Source organism: Vanessa tameamea, chromosome 4 (genome assembly GCF_037043105.1).
Source record: "Vanessa tameamea isolate UH-Manoa-2023 chromosome 4, ilVanTame1 primary haplotype, whole genome shotgun sequence".
Classification (NCBI taxonomy): domain Eukaryota; kingdom Metazoa; phylum Arthropoda; class Insecta; order Lepidoptera; family Nymphalidae; genus Vanessa; species Vanessa tameamea.
In genome coordinates this window covers 1,684,626-1,704,532 of record NC_087312.1, presented here as the reverse complement: position 1 = coordinate 1,704,532, position 19,907 = coordinate 1,684,626, and the positions used below count along the sequence as shown (strand labels likewise).

The window sequence follows — 19,907 nt, the reverse complement described above, 5'->3', positions numbered from 1 at the left end:
CTATCAAAGTACTTACAAGACTAGTAATTAGAAGTTTATTTCAATGATAACAATTTCGAAAGTGCAAGATTTTTTATGATCCTATATATGAGTTAAATTTAATCAAAATATAGTACCAGGACCGTTGTTGATTTGAGTGTTTCATTGTACGAATAATATTGTCAAGGGTAACACTTTCGTAGTCGAGACTCGTAATCGTATTAGTAATAAAAATAATTAAAAATTTTTTAAACATATTTTAGAAGGATTTTTCATAAATTTTATTTTTAATGTACCGTTTCGTTTATAGGCAAAATTATTTTAGTTTCTGAAAAAATACTGCAAATAACACAATGTTATTCTCGGTAGTTTCTGAATGTAGGTACTATAATATAATTTTTTAAAATCTTAGTTTAATTAGTGATTATAAAAGCGAAAATAAAAAAAATCGAAGGTTTATTGCTCTCAATCACATACATTTTGAAAGCAGAATGTTCCCATCGTATAAAGTATAATTTAAGCAAAATAATACAATTTTAACATCAAACTACCACACTAAAAAGCATTCGATCGTAACTTCGAAGCCAAACCATTAAAATACAGCTTACAAATAGCGTAACTCGATAGTGGAATCGAACCTGCGATATGCAAATACCCGTCCGATCGTGACGCACGACGTCCGTCCCGCAGACACTTGCAGAGATCACTGTGGATGATAGACAAGTTTTTATCAGAATACGTGGTGACATTCAGCTGAAGTAATGTTTTATACACCTACTTATTTCTCAGTAACTTCAGAGATAACGAGTAAAAACTTTTTAAATGTAAGCCTCTTTAATATTTTGATTCACGGCTAAAGGGTTGTCGACTTCGCTTATAAAACAGTTTAGTTTGTAACCTAATGATTCTAATTTTAAATATATTATTACAAAAGTTTTTTTTTGACGCGGAGAACTTTAAATCGAAATAGAGTACGGATTTTTCGAACCTGACTTTTTTCATTAATGTTTAGGTATATATGAATTCGGGCTATTGGCCGCCGTGCGTTGAGCGTACATGGCATAATTTGTAGTTCCTATTATCACGAAAAAATTAAAAACGCTTTAGGCGACATGGTATACGAACAAGACCAAATGGTCTGCATTATAAGCTAGCTGTTATAGTAGATCGCTACGCAGTCAACAAGTGTACAATTCAACCATTAATGTACTATCAAAGTAAGCTTTATCGTGAAACAAGGAGCGGAGATCATCCATGTTTATCACTTGTAGATACATTACTTTTTGAAAGAAATAAATTAAATACAATTTTCTACATTTTATCTTCAATAGACTATATATTATGTACCTCATAACAACCTTATTTACATAAGTAAATGATTCATAATATTTCATTTTCGACCCACACGTGATGTCTTAACGGATAAAATGTTAACTGTCTCTATGATAAATGGAACGTTATCTGTTTAAAATCGATGTTGCCAAACCCAAATCATTGACAGTTATTTATTTTTATGATCTACGAAATCAAATAAAATACAACTTTGTAAATTAAAAAAAAATACTTTATATCTACTATTAATGCATGTTTTTGTTTGTAAAGTAATTATTTAATTTTTTATTTTTTTGAACAAGTGTATCAAGTTTCAAGACCAGCAACAATTTAATTATTACCGTGTTTATTATTAATTAAAATAATTTCCATTACAATAAAACTTAAAGACCTAGACGTCTTTAAGTTTTATTTGAGTTCTTTATTTTTTAATTTATTACTTGGTAAATCGGTAAAATTAAAAATATATCTCAACATTTTAAATTTTTAAATTACCTATGTAGTGATTTTCAGTACAATTATAACTTTTTTTTATTGCATTTTTGTGTTACAGCAACGATCCCACATCTTAAAATTTAAAAATAAATATAATGAAAACAAACGTGTATAATATAGAACGATTTAAGTTAATAAATTAGCAACACGGAGTAACATTAACACAATCTGTTTAGCTCGTGTGTATCGGAGATCGATGCTGGCATTAAAAGCCATTACTATCGGTTTACGCGATCAATTTGCTGTACCTTTAAAATTGTACAAGCTTTCGACGCTGCCTTTTTGCAGGACGCGGATTTAAATGTTGCCTCTTAAGGCTAATAGTTTTGAATCGTTATCAATAAAACGTAGTATCTATAAGTTTAGATATTTCTTTGATTTAAATATTATTTTGAAGCGATTAAATATTTAGAAAAAGCCGTTTTTAATTTTGATACAAAATTTATTGCCATTTATAAAAATGAACGGTCGATGATTTAATTTCAATTCATTTTTTTTAATCACAGGTAGTGATATCAGATAACGTATTCTAGGTGATCGGTCACCGGCGTCACAGTAAAAGATCCGTATCGCGTCGATTGTGACTGCCTCGATGCACGACTATTTTAATTGGACCCTGATCTCCGATCTGATAAATGTAAGGACAAGATGGCGGCTTTTGTTTTTTTTTTTTATAAACATGTAGGCACGTGTTCGATGTTTGTACCAGTTATAAAATTTTGAATGGTCGTTTAATGGTGCTTGTAAACGCATTTGATGTGTGAGATTTTTTTGAATGGAACAAAATTGTTTTTGTGTCTTGTTTCATTTTCATCTCATTATTATTTTGTATTTCTCTCTTATACTGAATCCGAAACAAACACATCGACAATTATTTTATGTCTTCTACCGTTGGCGTTTGTTATTCAAACACTGTAAACCGATATCGCTTTAGCCTCTAGTCTCTGCTTTATTAAAAGCAATGCGGGTACTTGACGCTTCAAACAAAATAGTTATGCGAATTGCATGCCTGTCTCTGATATAAAAGCCATTTTAACCACATTATTTGACGTGTTTATAAAGACAAAAGGATGCTGATGAATATCATTTAACGAATCGACATTCGGTTTTGCGGAGTTGTTTAAACGACACCAAGTCACGCCATCTATCTGATTGAACATTCAACCTTTCTCAACAATCAGAAGTTATAACTTACTTAAGGAAAAACGGGAGCTTGAACGCAACTAACGAACTGCGATAGCTCGCATTCGGTATGACGCCGACATTAAGCTGCCAGATAAACCGAGTACAAACCAAACCAATCGCGCGTCACTGCAGAATCGTAACAGCCAATCGAATTGCGTTGTGACTAGGATAGCGTGACCCGAACGCAATCCGATTCAAGTTGCATTCGTTACCGCGAGATGGCGGTCGGTGTGCGCGCCAATCGTCGCGTCCATCTCACTGTCGTGCCCATATAATGATCTTCACAGGGGCAGGAGAATGAAGTTGAGCCTCTCATTAATTGGCGTTTTGAGTTGAGATCGCTGCGCGAAAGATAGGTTAATTCCTCGCCCGGTCGAGATCGTTGTCGCTCAAAAAGGAAGGTGAGCGAGCGTTTTCTGGAAATCAGATCCAATTACAACAAGGTCCGTTAACTTTTTGTTCTGTTTGTTCGATGGTCGAAAGCATACTCACGCGCAATGTTGACGGACGAGGGTCGTGCGACCGGTTCCCACTGACGGATCGAAGATTTTATTTCCTTAATGCACGGAAATGTTTGTAAAACATTGCATTGCTCACATAATTCAATACCCTATACCCCACCCACTCGGAACATTTACATACCGCGAGCACGTCTCAATTAGGAGCACTAATGTATGCCTCGACCAAAGTCCTGATCTGTCTGACGTCGACAGATAGCGAGTGAAACGTGACGAGTGACGACTATCGCGAGAAAACCGCTGCCAACTTAGCATCGCTCCACTATTAACAACACTAATAGGAACCGATATTGTCGATTTCTTTTATTTAAACGAACTATTCTGAATCCCATTTGCGCTTTGATAATTAATTATAGAATGAACATAAAACATTAACTTTATTTTACAGGTGAGGACGAGGAATGGGGAAACGAGAGCGAGGCAATGCCAGGAGAACCTCGCACGCCGAGCTCGGGTGGAGAGCGAGCTGCTTCGAGTGGTGGAGCTTCACCTACTTCCGAGGGATCCGCAACCGCGTCTCCACCACGCCTTCGCCTTAACGCAAGTCTAGCTACTGATCCAGCCCTTGCACCTCAAGCAACGTCCCTAAAGCATGAGCCACCCTCGCCGTCACCACCGCCGGCTCCAGCACAACAAGCGAGAGATTATGGCTTAGCTCTTACGGCGGCTAACTTTCCGGCGCTGTTTCCTGCAGCAACCGTGACTCCTCCCGGCTACATGTGCAAGCCTTGTGGAATACGATATTCTTCACTGAGTACACTCCAAGCACATCAAGAACACTATTGTTCAAAACGTAGAACGAAACCCGATGGTACTGAAACACCGATAGATGCAGCGGGCGATGAGTCAAGCGGTGACTCAAAAACGCCGCGACCACTCGGCAAGCAATATGCGTGCACATTTTGTTCATATAGCGCTGATAAAAAAGTGAGTTTAAATCGCCATATGAGAATGCATTCCTCGTCACCGGTAAACAGTGGCACTCCTGTACCAACTCCTACATCAAATGGCGAAACCGCTGAAGGTCCACCAGCTCAAGATCGATATTGTGTAGATTGTGATATTCATTTTAGCTCAGTTAAAACATACCGAGCTCATAAAGCTCATTACTGTAATACGAGACAAGTTGTCAAACAAGCATTAGCAGCGGCTAGGGCAGGATCTGCAACATCGGGTTCCGCGCCACCATCACCTGGGGCGACTCCGCCCGCTCAAAACCAATATGCATTAGCTTTGCCAACGAACCCGATTCTCATAGTTCCATATTCTATTTTAAGAAGTGCTAGCACACTTCCAGGTACTACATTACCAGATCCAGATACGCCTTGCTTTTTATTACCAAATGGAACATTTCAACCTATCAGTCGAGCGTTGCCAAATATGAATCCAGAAGTGAAAGAACCTGAGGTTTTGAAATCGGCTAATAGACCACGAGAACCATCTCGAGATGGGGCTACACCTTTAGATCTGAGCGTTCGTCGATCTCCAGAATCTGTTACAACAGATGAACATGAGAAGGAGAACCGAATGCGTTCTACGACCCCGGAACAAATAGTTTGTGCTCCATCGCTGCCGGGATCTCCTGGTACTCCATCTCCTTCTAGAAGATCTTCTTCGCCAAGTGGAGAAAATTCACCTAAGAGACGCCGCCGTAATTCAAGAGGACCCACTCCTAAACCACCAAGTGTGCCTTCTCCTCCAGAAGAAAAATTTACACCGGTCGTCCCACCTCCGATTTTACCGCCTGCCTTGGCTCTACGACTAGCGACAGAATTGCCCGTGACGTCACCTCAAGTATTGGTTAAACAAGGAGTTTCCAAATGTAAAGAGTGCAATATAGTATTCTGCAAATTTGAAAACTATCGTATACATAAACGTCACTACTGCTCTGCTGGCGGAGGAGAAGAAAGAGCTAGTCCAGCGCCACCGGAGCCTGGTCCACCACCACAGTACCGCCAACTTATCTGCTTGGCGTGTGGAATACACTTTAGTTCCCTAGACAATTTGACCACTCACCAATCATATTACTGTACAAAAAGAGAGACTCGATCGCCTCGAAGCATTCCTGAAGTGCCACGACCTGCTTCAGGGTCAGATGGTGGACGAAAATGTCCATGTTGTGAAGTAGTCTCTCCCACGACTGCAGCAGCGCAGCGCCATTTAGAATCACATGCCGGGGTCAAAGCGTTCCGCTGCACGATCTGCCGATACAGAGGAAACACGCTACGTGGCATGCGCACTCATATACGTATGCATTTCCGCGAGAAGCCGGCTGACCTCCACGTGAGTATTTAAGCCTTACAATACATTATATAAAATAAATAATATATCATTAAATTTTATCTACACATTGATTATGTAATAAAAGTGCCGCTATATATAATGTTTATTATATTTTAAATTTAACTTTCATTAGTATGTTAATAGCTACTTTGCTAAATCCACAAATATTATAACAATTATTTTCTATATCAATTTCAGGAGGAGAACTACATATCTTGTATACAGGAAGAAGATAATCGGGAAACCACTTCGCCGAACCCAGCGGTGGGCGAGCGAGTCTACCGATGCGGCTCCTGTGCCTATACGTCGTCGTACCGTGGCAACCTGGTGCGACACGCACGTCTCGTTCACGCCACCGAAGACCCCGAACCGGAAGAACAAACATCTCCCATTCCTCCCGTTGATATTAAAAAAGAACCAGAAACAGAAGAAGATACTCCTAACTTCTGCAAATCCTGCAACATATCATTCAAGTACGTAAATACGTACAAAGCGCATAAACAATTCTATTGCACCGCTGCTAATCAAGACGCCGCTGCCAATAATAACGTCCCAGCGAGGGTCAACGATGCGCCTGTTGTATGAAATGGTTAAAATATATTCCAGCGGTCATAATAAAGAGCTCGCGGAATGCGGGTTTTTTTAAACTCAACATGGCCGCTGTTCAAACAAGCCAACTACATTTTTTCTAAATATCCTTCCTTGGCTTACTTTGCTTCCAATTGTTATTAATAAAAGTGTATATCCACTCGTTTCCTGAATTATATAAAAAAAAAACTATGTGCAATAATTAAAATATAAAATTTAATTCGATATAAGCCACTCGTATTGCATATCAAAGCCAAATTAATGTTTTGACATTTAATTATTTTCATTGAGTGAATGAATGAATGAAATCTCGGCTAATGTACATAGAGCCCACGTTTAGGTTTATTATAATTATCTTGTTATGTAAATTCATTACTAGTTAAAAGGTTAACCTCTTCGTCATTGTATTAGTATACGTTAAAATACCAAATTGTAAATATTTGTAAAGATATTATCGCATTGTAACTAAATTTTATTACCATTTGTTCTAAGTGATTGTTCTTTCTTTGTTGTTAATTTTGTTTATTATTAATAGAATCTTAGATGAACTTTATCCAATCTTTGCTTAATAAGCAATAGAATGCTCATTCCATTTGTATAAACAGGTCGTTTTTACTTTAATTTCACTAAATAATGACACTACATATGTACAAGCTTATATTACCATTCTTAAAATATTTAAGTACATTCCAAAAAATGTAATGTGTTTTAATGTCAAACTTACGGAACTCTATATTTAGAATAATTGAAAAGAAAATTATCAATAGTACATTATTATTATGTAGTGTCATTAAGTATAAAAAAAACTAATAATAAAAGTCTCCCTCGACCACAAATAATATATTTAAAATATGACTATGATTCACCTCTTTTATGTATATATATACAAACTCTTTACTAATTACACTTTACTGAAGCATAACAAAATAACATTGTTATATCGGTTAGTCAATAAAAAAATTAAACAATATATTATTGTTATAGATATTCGGAGTTATTGTGCAAATTTTTCAATATTAACTGTCCAAATAAAATTAAAGTGGTAAAAACCATCCCACAAAGTGTCGATATTGTTAAAATTCTTCACTGCGTATAATATTGTCATTAAAGAGGTGAATTACAGTATTTATTGTGAGATTGTTGTCATTATGTCAATACTGCAACTTTTCTTCTAGTTTGTACAACACTGGCTAGTAATATAAAGTAAATATTTAAATGGAAGAAACATATTGCAACACTATAAACGTCATTCTAATAGATAGGTAATATTGTAAAGAGATTTCCTCTCTTTTAGTAAGAAGTTCACGCAAAATACCATGTTTTGTCAATGCCAAAGCATCGCTAGATTATTGTAATTTGCATTTATAGGTATCTCACTAATTATAGTAATAGGATTAAGTAAATAAAAGACTTATTCCGTAGATATACATATAAAATTTGTGTATTCATATTGTGTTTGTCTTTAAATTGGAATAAGTCTCGATTTTTCCAACTTTCGGGTATATGGCCGTATTGTTGATCTTCGGACGTAACCAATCAGTTCGTTCGTGACGTAATTATTTGTTGTTAAGTCGCTGACAAAACTGCACAGATGGACTAGAGATATTATAATATTTATTTTACTTTTTATTTTTAATGTATTTTATATTTTCCTTTTACCACTCAAACTTTATATAAAAAAAAAAAACTTTTTTTCTTTAAAGAATATACTTTGTCTACGACTTAATCGGTACTACGTAAACGTATCATGACATTATACCAATAAAGCAACATAGCATCTGATGTGTCGTGCCATAATCAGTGTTTTAAAAAAATAGTTTTAAATGTATGATATTCTCGAATAATATTACGGCTAAAGTTATCAGAAATCATGTCAATAAACTAATCGTTAATCAAATTACATTTCAATACATTTTTAATGTCGATACGCCTAGTAACATCGGCCAAATATTAATGTTGAAATAATATGCCACGATAATGTATCCATAATATGATGTTATTAAAATGATAATACATAGTTACGCGATACACGCGTACATTGATATTGTAAAATACGCCAGACAATAAATTATTATTTATCACATATTAAGACTGTGTTTATTTATTCCCTAGTTCCCCATGTCATGTCATGTCAAAAAAAAAAAAGAAATCTTCACATAATATATAGGCATACCTAACCCAATATAATTCAGCAAAATTATAAACAATATTTCTAGAAATATATTTAGTTAAAAATTTTGTATAAAAGATCAATTATTATTACGCTCCTCACGACATACAATGAACAGATATGTCTTTTATTTAGTTATTCGTAAGTAAAGTTAACCAAAAGCTATGTAATTGATTACGCGTCGTGTGGACTCCCTAGTTGCGCTGTCGACACAAAACAGGTATGTAGGTAGGTATATTTAGTTATCGCGCGGTAGTTTACCTACGTCCAAACGCCGCCACGGGTTAACAGGGTAGCAGACTTCCTTTGTTAAACAAGCATGATCCAGTCCCCCTTCATACTTTAATCCTCGCTTAGGACAGGCAAAAATACCAAGAAATTTCACTCGTTTAAACAACAAATTTGTTGACTAGGTAAATGATGTGAACTTGGGACAAAAAATAATAAGAACTGTTTGCCTATCATGGAATCATACTTATTTACAACGTTTGACAAACTTTAAACTACCTATAAATTTAGCTTTTTTTTTTTGTTTTACGAGGAGGAAATGCATTTACGCATGCACGCAAGCGCGCCTAGAGCGCGCCTTCCCCTTCATCCTCCACGTGGGAATGTGGTGAACTCCCCCGAGTCCGCCACTGGAGGCTGGGCGTCAACGAAGCTGACGCTGATATGTCCACACTTCACTTATTTAAATGGATTTTTTTTGGATATTTGGTCAAAAATTAAGTACTTATTTTTTTACACAATTCCAATGAGAATCATGTACCAAGTATTCTCCTTAATTATTGAGTAATTCAATAATCACCTGTTTAACCAGTAAAAAATACTGTTACTGTTGTAAGATCGTCTCACATTAAACAATTTTAATGGCTACCCTAGCTTAGTATAATATATGAACCTACTAAAATTTAACTCCTTATAATACAAATCTTATTGTAATTTGAAAGCATCTGGGACAACGATCATCTATTAAAAAGCTTAGCTGATTTGTTCTTTGGGGCTGTAATTAATCCCTTATCTAAACCGATACTAAAACATAATGAGGAATACTAACTCCTTAACAAGGAATATACTGCCTCGTCTAGTCACTAGAGGCATACAGACCGAGGTCCTTAGTTCAAATCCGGGAGTATTTGTGAATAAATAGATCTATCATATATAAAAAATTTAATCTTATAAATCAGTAATAAGTTTAATTTCAATCTTAGTCTGGGTCTGATGAATCATCTGCATATTGTTCCCTGAACTGTTCAGAGTCTTCTTCTTGACCGTAATAGAATCCTTCATCGCTGTCATCTTTATATCCTGGTGTCTCCTCCATGAGAGTACTGTGTACAAAATTCTTACTATCAGACAGACCTGACTGTTCTGCTAGAACTTTTGCCTTATATTTGGCATAGGCAGCACCATAACGTTTAACATCTTCATTAAATAAATCCGGTGGTTCTTCATATATCTTGTCCTCACCTGTGTCGCTTGACAGTTCATCCTCTGTAATAATAATTATGGAACAATTACAATATATATGTTTTCTAATAACTGTAGTAAAGAGGAATAAGCGACTGTGATATTAAATTGTCACCACAATATCAGTTGAGGTATTTTAAATAAAGATTTATTATTCAAGAAATGTTTGTAACACATAATGATATAGCAGTACTATTATCAAATTGGATAACTAATTTAAATTTTAGGTCAACATATGCTGGTAGAGATTTTATCCCAGAAAATGTTCAAAACATTCAAAAAAGGCAATCATTTATATTTTTTCAGAGCCAATGTCTAAGGGCAGTCGTGTCCATTTACCATTAGGTGGTCCTCATCCACCTAAAAAAAATAAGAACAAAGAAGCAGTTTTGAATCGTCATTTGACAAACTACTATTACAATTGTAGAGTTCAATTTACCTATGTTACAATTTTGTACAGCTTTAATCATATCCTCCTCGTCAAGACTGCTGGGTTCGGAATCCGGATAATCATTTCGCCAGTCATTTTCCGCATTCGAATCCTCACTGTCATCCTCATCTGATTCTGCTAAGCCATTATCTCTATATGACCCAAATATCAAATTGGTCTCATAATCTTCAATACTGAAATTTAAAAAAAGTAAATAAATGTTTTAATTTTTAAATATTTTCTAAGCATTATTTATTGTTACAAACAAAAATTAGAATGCAATAAATTAATGTATGTTTCGTATACATATATTTATATTATGAACTTTAAGGCACAACATTGATAATAATTCATTATAGTTGGAATTAATTATTCCTTATTTTACTTAAATTTTAAAAGGTTAAGAATTATATTTTAGAATAACATACAAAACATTATAATTGGATCAAACAGTGCATTGGACAAAAAACATCAAATATTTTGTTTGGACTTTAAAAGCTATATTAATTTATAATTAATTAATTGTAATGTATATTAACAGTATCTTGCATGTATTTCTATATATCTTATACCAATATGTCAAATGGCTTAATGTCATCTAAGCTATATATATATAGTTCCTTAATTTCTTAATATATGTTTGATTTAATTGTGTTCCATATATTCAAATAGAGATATATTCGGACACAATTTGCAAATAAGTAATAACATGTTAACAGTATTTTAAAAACACATTAACTGTTAAAACACTCAATTCCTTAAAATTAGGATTTTTATAATGCTGTCATGGGCCTATGAATGTAACATAAATTCATAATAATCCATCATGTTCCTCCACTAAGGCTTGAACAACTTAGTAAAATAAAAACAACAACAATATAAATATTTGGAATTTTTTAACACAAGGCAATTGTAAATTGTTAAAAAGATACAAATGCCATTTTCTAAAAATGATAGGCATATTAATATATTATTGCTTAAATGTGTCCATTTATCAATTATTATTTTTTATACAAATAATATAAAATTAACTTAGAAGAATTTATTAGATTTTTAAGATAATTCATTTCTGCAATATTTAACTATTGACTTAGGTTAATTTGGATTGTGATCATTTAAAAAAAAAAAAAAAAATTAATTAGTGGTAACATAGTCCCATACCAATTTATAACCTTAGTATTATTATTAGGAAAGTAATCTTACCTGACTAGATTATCCAACATCGAAATATCAAAATCTTCTTTAGCCGGCGTGTAAAGATCATACATGTATTTCTCATTCTCTTGTACATTCTTTTTTTGTAAATCAACTAAATCGTAATTATCGTCGTCAGTCTCGTCTTTTAATCCTCTGCTGCAATTGACAACTTCATACCGATTCTCTGCAGCTACATCTTTTCTCTCTTTACGTATTTTCTTAATTATATCACTAACATTACTGGATGTTTTGAATGTTATATTATTTGGGACAATATTCTTTACGTGTGTAGGTTCCTATAAAAACACACATTCTGTCAATGTAAGTCCATGTGGTTTCTATAATGAAGCATAAGTACTTTAGATTATTTGAAGAATATATTTGGAAGACTGTTTTGAAAATAAATAATATAGCGACATACCTGATTTTCCACACTACCTCTGAATACGAATAAAGAAGGAGCAATCTCCTCGGTATTTATTTTCTTTCTTTTACACAAAAGCACTAAGGCATCTTGCGGATTATCTTCGAGTCGACGTTTTACCCGCAAAACGGTGGAGGTAGACATATTTTAAAAATACTATTTTAAAGAGTTAATGTGAAAGACACCTCGCAAATCAAATTAGATACCTATTATCTTGGCTCAATCGTTTCAAATTTACCTATTTAAGTACTTAAATTGTTTTGTTGTTGATCAGGTTGAACTTGAGCCTGACATTTACTATAATGCTGCCAATGTACATATATTTTAGATTTCTTTATACCAACCATAACGGCGTACCGAGAAAAATATATTTACAACGCATAAAATATTACAAATACCTGAAATATTTTTGTCTAAATAAGATACTTTTTCATAGGTGCGGCAAATAGAAATTGAAAATATGCTTAAATGGTTTCATCCTAGATACGGGTAACACTGTTGACAAGTTCATATGACATTGACAAATTAATTATCCAATATTGTGCGTCGCTTTCGTGATTGTCGCGTTATTATAAAAATATTACCAATTTCTTCTTTGATAAGTATTGTAATTTATTTGTGAGAAACAAGGTTCCTTACCATCATGGATAACTTAAAATTTAGCGCAATGGGTTCGGATGACAATAACTGGAGGACTCAAAGCGTTAGACAAACTGTTGTATCAAAGATGTAAGTTGTATTTTACTATTTAGTCTTATTCACTCGAGAAACTTTTACCCCTATTCCTTACACTATGATAAATTATGTACTAGGATATATATGCTCACAATGTCGCATTGTAAATTTTGTGACTTACCATAGATGCATCTATTGTCTGACTTCTTTACCAAATTCTAATGTTATGTTGATAAACAAAGCTTGATTATAATTAATTTTGCTTCTAATCGCAGTGAAGAGGTTATTCAGAGGTCAGGAATGCAGGTAGCAAGGAATAGTAATGAAATGGAAAATCACGTTTTTATGAAGGCTAAGAACCGTGAGGAGTATATGAATATGGTTGCAAAACTCATCCTGCACGTGAGGGAGATGTGTGAGTATTGCCTTTTTTGTCATTTATATCATCGGAAGTAAAATTTTAAGCATTCATTAATTAATTAACAAAATGAAAATCCCAAATTCCTTCCTGATCCCTTTAGAAGTTTAGATCTTGTCATCCCCATTGCTAATGATCTATAAAATAGTATTAATAATGTTTTATATTTTTAAATTAAGTAAATGAATAATTTTTTAGTATGAGTAGAATATCTAAAGCCAAAAATATTGTTAATTTTATATTTTACTCTTAGCTCAAACAAAACCAAATCAAGGAGCCCCAAACATGCAAGGTCCTAACCAAAATCAGCCAGGTGCCAGTAACCAAGTACAAAATCAGCAAGGTCAACAGCAACAAGGTCCTAATAGCCAGCCTGGAATGGCCACAGACCCAATAAATGCATTACAAAATATGGCCTCCCAGGGGACAAGAAATCAAATGATGACTATGGGTCAAGGACAGATGCAACAGGGAGTTTTAGGCCCAAACCCAGGCATGGCAGGAATGCAAGGCCAGATGAACCAACAAGGCCCCATTGTATCTCAGGGTCCACAAGCTCAAACAGCTACAAACTTACTACAAACATTAAATCAGAGACCACAAATCAATATGCAACTGCAAAATAAACTAGGAATGGTCACTAATCAAGGACAAATGGGTGGTAATATGGTGGGAGGAATGGGCATGGGTAATACCTTGGGAAGTCAGCTACAGAATCAGTTGAATGCCTCAGGAATGCAGGGCCAGATGATACCAAACATGTCCATGTCAAACACCATGCAAGTTCCAATGCCAGGGGTTAATACAATGGTGGGGCAGATGCAATGCAATCAAGTTGTTGGTGGAATGGGTGCACAAATGGCCCCTAATCAAATGCAAGGTCAAATACCTAACCAAATGGGTAAGTATTGAAGTTTCTGGGCTACTTTATTTTTATTTCTATAGTAAATAATAAACAATAACTGTTACATCAATGTAAAAATTACCCCACATTGAAACATCTTGTTTGGATAGGTCATGTATGTGAGTATTTCTCATTGAATGAGTGAATAGTTCTGTTGTTAAATACTCGATTAACAATTTCATAATAATTCTCTCCGAGGACATCTCCTATTTTTATATATTTTTTCCTAATTATATCATAAGATGTATTGAATTTAACTTTATTTCTGTATTTTTAATAGTGTTATAAATTTTACTTGAAATACCATTGCAGTGGGTGGCATGGGTAACAATCAACTAGTAAACATCAACATGCTGCAACAGATGCATCGTGGGCAGGGTAAGGAGGTGGTGATGGGAGCTGGATATGCTCCTCGGGCACCACCTCATAACCAGTTCTTGAGACAAAGCCCATCGCCCTCTGCTTCATCACCTAATATGCCAGGTCCAAGCCCTGTATCGATGGGTGAGTGGGTATAATAGTCCTTTTTTTAATCAAAACAGGAACAGTTTCTTTATATGATTATATAGTAGAGGTTCGTAAACATACTTTTATGAAAATTTCAAACTAATAAACGTAAACCTTACATTGTCGGTGTACTGCCAGCGCGTCTACGTTGTTATCTTGCATAGCACTGACTTACTCACCATTAAAACTGGGTAGATGGAATTATTGATGTGTGGGTAGTACCCACCTATAGCAGACAGCTTTACCACAGGTAATAGGTATATTATAGTACTAAGTACTTTAAGGCTAATATGTTTGTAAGAAACTACTTTAATACTACGAGGAGATAAAAGAAATAGTACATTTTTTTTCATTCTATGGTAGTTAAAAAAATCAACGATTGTCAATCCTATCCGATTGTATGACATAATTATATATGTTATGATAATTATCAGTAACAATATATAAATTGTGTATAGGAGGAGGAGTATTAAGCGGCGCATTATCGTCCCCCCTATCTGGTCTAGGTGGTCTGGGTGCTTGCAGCGGTGGCAGCCCATCGCCCTCCGCCAGTCATCATCTTGGACACCACCAGCCGCAACAGCGGTAAGAAAGTTTATATGCATATTTCATCTTAATTTTAATAAATATCTTGAGCATCTAACCTTAATATTTGTATGAATAAATTATCAGAATATATATAATATGTAGGCCAACCCTCATTCCAACATGAATATGGTTCGGTTCTTCTGCTGCCTTCCTTCTCGTTAAAAGGAAAGAAGTTAAATGCCCTGTAGTAAGTAGTAGTATATTTCCAGGTTGTTAATTTACTTTTGACTATAACCTACTCCATCATCTCTTGAACTTAACTTCACATAAAATGACGGCAAAGCTGCTGCTACTTAATAGAATGTTTCAATGTGACCTCATCAATTTCTATAGAACGGTCGTTTCATACACTTGCAGTGTAAACATGGGCATGGTGGCGTCGCCGTCGCCGTCGTCGTCTCTGAACACGCCGGCGGGCGCGGGCGCGGGGGGCGCGGGCGTGGCGTCGCCGGGGGGGGAGGACGCCGCCTACCGCGAGAAGGTGCGCCAGCTGTCTAAGTACATCGAGCCGCTGCGCCGGATGGTCATGCGCATGGTCAGCGAGGGCGAGAGTGAGTTTCGTAAACTGTTCATGTTCATGTTCAATAAGTTGCCGTGTGGTTTCGACAGATTTAAATAGACACTCCATCTATTTGTGTCATTTAAACTTGGGCACAGTCAAGTCAAGTAAGCATCTATCATACTTCTTACAGATGTAGAGAAGTTGACAAAAATGAAGAACCTTTTGGACATTTTGTCGAATCCGAATAAGAGAATGCCTCTGGAGACATTGATCAAATGCGAAGTGGTACTGGAGAAGCTGGATTTCAAGCGAAGCGAGGGTGTCGGCCTGGGACTGCCGTCCGCTGGGAAGGTATGTCGGAAAAAATCGTTCGATACGATTATTCACTTAAAACTAATGATAAAAGCCTTTATGAAAGATAGTTATATATATATTTTAAGGATTTCTTAGTGATGTATAATATTTAAAGTTATCATTCAAAAAATGTTTATTATAAATCCATTAATCACAAAATTATTTCCAGGAACAAATCTTTAACCCGCTACTAGAGGTTGTGAACAATTGTCTTCAGTCTCCGCTGGCCAATCACACCCTGAAACGTACTTTCGGTTCCACGCTTGACGCACTCAATGGGCCTGAGATCAAGTAACATATTATATATAGACATGTCTATAATTATTTATTCTATCTTTATTCTATACATATTTTATTGATAAGAATAAATTTAAGTATGTAAAAGTGGCCTTACGGTGGCCTTACAGTGGTCTCATAGAGTAATAATGGTAACAAAAATAAAACGATTTGCTTGGAAACTTGAATTATCTACGAAAAGTACATCAAAAGCGTTCTAATCAAAATCTGTTTCTAACTTAAGTTTCGAAGTTAAATCTTTATTACTATTGTGAAAAGTAGATTTTTCTTAAAAGTGTCATATTTATCGCAGGAATCTTCCACCACCACCTCAAAAAATGCCAAAAATGGACGAACCTACCCTCGAAATTCCAGACGTTCTGCAGGGTGAAATCGCAAGATTAGATTCGAGGTTCAAGGTAACTAAACGACTCAACGTTTCCGGTTCCCTTTCGCATCGAAACGAGCGCAGTCACTCAGTCCGGTCGCCGCAGGTGTCGCTGGAGACGATGCAGCTGTCGGGCGGCGGCGGCGCCATCTCGCTGATCGCGCAGCTGGACGACGTGCGCCTGCCGTGCGTGCCCGCCGTGCACGTGGCCGTGCCGCGCGACTACCCGGCCGCCGCGCCGGCGCGCCTGCGCGTGCGCAGCGCCGCGCCCGCCGCCGCCGACTGCTTCCTCGCGCGCGTCGAGCGCGCCATGGACGCGCGCTGCGCCAGGTACGCTTGCCGGCTGCTTGGGTGGCCGGTGAATTGCGGCATTTGCTCTCATTTCAAAACGAGATATTTTAGAATAAAATAACATATCTTTTAGAATAATTTATTCACTATCGCTCCTACGATCTGACCGAGTAATCGAATGAATGAAATTGTTTTTAAACAAAAATAATAAAAAGTAATAGTTTAATCGTCCAATAGTTCCAATATTTTAGATCTCCCTTTCTCGTTTAGACTACCGAAGAGTTGCTCGGTGGGCCAGCTGCTGGACGCGTGGGAGATGAGCGTGCGGCAGGCGTGCGCGCCGAGCCCCGTGTCCTACGCGCCCGTGCCCGCGCTCGGCCTCTAGGGCGCCGGCGGGCGGCGTGGGGTGGCGAGTCTTTTCCTTATCTTGCATCTGTGGAGCTGTTTTGTGCGAAACTCGAAACGAGCCGTTGAAATCTCGTAAAATGTCAGATACTTATGCATAAAACGTCAAGCTGATATGTCTGTTTTCGACATTATACGAGTTACGAGTGCGAGGATCAAATCGAATACAGAATAGCTTTGCTGTGCCTCCTAGATGCATATCGACTGTGTCTCGATTACGTGGACCTCGATGTTGAGTCTCAATCCGTGTACTCGTGGATCTGAAGTCCCAAAGGACGCCATTTGTTTCCTAATCATGACCTCTTGATATCGAATGAAGCGACTCATTGATAGTAAGTAAGTATAGTTATATAGATTCTATTGCATTTGATTTTATTGTCTATTATCGAGTGAAACGCCAAAAAGCTTCGCATTTTCGGACAAATGAGCATTTAAATGTCTAAATTATTATTCAATATAATATAATTGCAGTAACAAAATATAACAATTTGAAAACAGTTGCCAGCCCTAGGCTGAGGCTTGTTACGCATGTATAAAGACGAATTGTGAAGTTTCGGTTGCAAGTAACAATTTAGACTTTATGATTAAACGATCACGGTTGAAAATAGTGTGTCGCTAGATACTCATAATGTATTCTCTACGATGTTTCAATGAAATGAGTAAAGATTAACAAACTTTAGGTTTACTTATTCCATGCGATTTACTAATTGCTCTGCTGTGCACAGTTCTTGATTAATACATATTTATCATACAACACACCGTTATTTTATCAATGATATCATAGCAATTTATCACTTCTGTCGGTCGTCCCGAGACGCACACGTAAAAAAAATTGGATGGATGGGGAGCGTATACTTAGAAGTACCAATCATAACTGACACATAAATTGATGCACTCAGTCAGAGCAGTCGTGTTTTTTATGTTTTTAGGTAAACATTAGTTTATTTTCATTTACTGCTATTGGAATCGGATATACGTAATGAAACATTATCAATTTCAAAAAATATTAAAAGTATACATCTATAAGTATCTTTATATTTAAATGTACAAGAGAATTGTATGTTGTGCTGAGTAAGTTGTAAAGGGCTAAGAATTTATGATATTTAAAACGTTTCTGCTACAACAAAAGCAATAAATAATGATAGTGTGTAGTTTAAGAATTAAATATACGATTTATTTTATAGTCTGTTGTATTTCCATCTTAATGTCTTCCTTTGTCTACAACATTCATTGTTGCATTGTTTTTATTTTTATTGTATGTGTTGCCTAATGAAAATATCTTTAAATATATGTAAAATAATTATGAAAACTCTTCCTATTTATATCCAACGATCTTAATGTAAATGAAATATAATAATAGTTTGTTCTTGTAGAATAAAGGTTTAAGTTTCGAATTACGTTTATTTTTTAAGTTTATAACTTTTTTATTACTTTAATATATTTAAAATATCTAATTGACATTACAATTATTTAAAGTCGATTATTTAAATTAAGTTAGCAATAAGTTGTCTGCGTGTATTTTGTTAAGTATAATGCTTGATCCACACAAACGTTAAACTACCGAACTAGATATGAACCTTCGAATTTCCTCATATATTTTTTTAACCGGATTCATTTTAAACAGATTTGATTTACGAAACATGAACATTAACGTTGCAACATATATGAGCGTTATATTTTTTACGTATTACAATATTGTATATGTGTTCCATCAATACGAACTTAATTTATTTAAATTTCAGCCACACCAAAACTCGTCATCGTGGTTTTAAAACATACTCCTACCACACACGTAGAGATGTGTTAGGTACGTTAGACCACATTGTGACATGTTTACACACAGGCAGTATAGTTATCGGTTCGAAGTAAAACGATTGTATGAATCTAGCTTAATATGACCATTTTTATGAGTTTCTATTACATTTAAATAGATTTTGTACAAATAATAATTAAAACATATAAATTTCTTTTGTCGACATTTAGATTTCATAAATAATGAGTATTTAGAACGATAAAACAGGCATGAAAATATATTTTTAGAACATTTTGACTGTTCGTATTTATAGTTTTATTTGTACAAACTCTATGGAAATATTTAGCATAAAATATAAATAAATAAATTTAGGGGTGGACGACGATTACAATTATTTTATAGCAGACACCCCTAATTATTTGGAATAGTTGTAAATAATCGATGATATTTTTTATTATTTATAAGGAAATTTACCTCTAGGTACAATAGACTGGAAAATTCAAAATGATCAAATTTAGGATAGTTAAAAACAACTGTTTTTAAATATAGAATTTTTCTCCCCATATTTAATATGTATTGATTTGGTGTAGTGTGTCCAATTAAGAAAAAAAAAAGTTTCATTTTATAAATACAAGTAAGTATTAAAAAATAATTTTCTTTGCTGGTGTGATATTTGTCTGTGATAATTTAGTAAAATTTCGACAAACAAAATAACCATATGTAAGCTATGAATCTGTGTTTATTATCAATATATTAGTTATTTTAAAATGTTGAC

The 19,907-nt window shown here is 35.1% G+C and overlaps 3 protein-coding genes across 8 annotated transcripts in view; 2 read left to right on the top strand and 1 right to left on the bottom strand.

The window, feature by feature from the left end:
• The window catches only part of LOC113396660 (zinc finger protein ush), a 223,885-nt gene extending 215,416 nt beyond the window's left edge, over window positions 1–8,469 (top strand). For all 4 annotated transcript variants that reach the window (XM_026634692.2, XM_026634691.2, XM_026634694.2 and 1 more), the window contains exons 2-3: window positions 3,898–5,792; window positions 5,991–8,469. In XM_026634692.2, coding sequence (XP_026490477.1) covers window positions 3,898–5,792; window positions 5,991–6,377 — 2,282 coding nt within the window. In that variant the 3' untranslated portion in view covers window positions 6,378–8,469. The remainder of the gene's footprint in view (window positions 1–3,897; window positions 5,793–5,990) is intronic.
• Window positions 8,470–9,707: 1,238 nt separating this feature from the next.
• Window positions 9,708–12,312, bottom strand: LOC113396680 (probable RNA polymerase II nuclear localization protein SLC7A6OS). Its single transcript, XM_026634725.2, has 4 exons — window positions 12,069–12,312; window positions 11,654–11,943; window positions 10,460–10,644; window positions 9,708–10,044 (listed from the first exon to the last, which is right to left on the bottom strand). The coding sequence occupies exons 1-4, from the start codon at window positions 12,213–12,215 to the stop codon at window positions 9,758–9,760; spliced, it is 909 nt and encodes a 302-aa protein (XP_026490510.1). The 5' UTR covers window positions 12,216–12,312; the 3' UTR covers window positions 9,708–9,757.
• A 276-nt stretch (window positions 12,313–12,588) lies between these two features.
• On the top strand, window positions 12,589–18,149 carry LOC113396679 (mediator of RNA polymerase II transcription subunit 15). 3 transcript variants are annotated; one of them, XM_026634724.2, is made up of 11 exons: window positions 12,589–12,800; window positions 13,022–13,161; window positions 13,418–14,065; window positions 14,381–14,572; window positions 15,082–15,160; window positions 15,521–15,714; window positions 15,856–16,016; window positions 16,189–16,310; window positions 16,609–16,714; window positions 16,790–17,013; window positions 17,245–18,146. In XM_026634724.2, exons 1-11 carry the CDS (start codon window positions 12,715–12,717, stop codon window positions 17,357–17,359), a joined length of 2,067 nt encoding a protein of 688 aa, XP_026490509.1. In that variant the 5' UTR covers window positions 12,589–12,714; the 3' UTR covers window positions 17,360–18,146. The 3 variants fall into 3 exon arrangements, with proteins under 3 accessions (XP_026490509.1, XP_064076710.1, XP_064076711.1); XM_064220640.1 differs by having other exon boundaries at window positions 15,034–15,160; XM_064220641.1 differs by lacking the exon at window positions 13,418–14,065 and having other exon boundaries at window positions 15,034–15,160; window positions 17,245–18,149.
• Window positions 18,150–19,907: the final 1,758 nt, after the last annotated feature.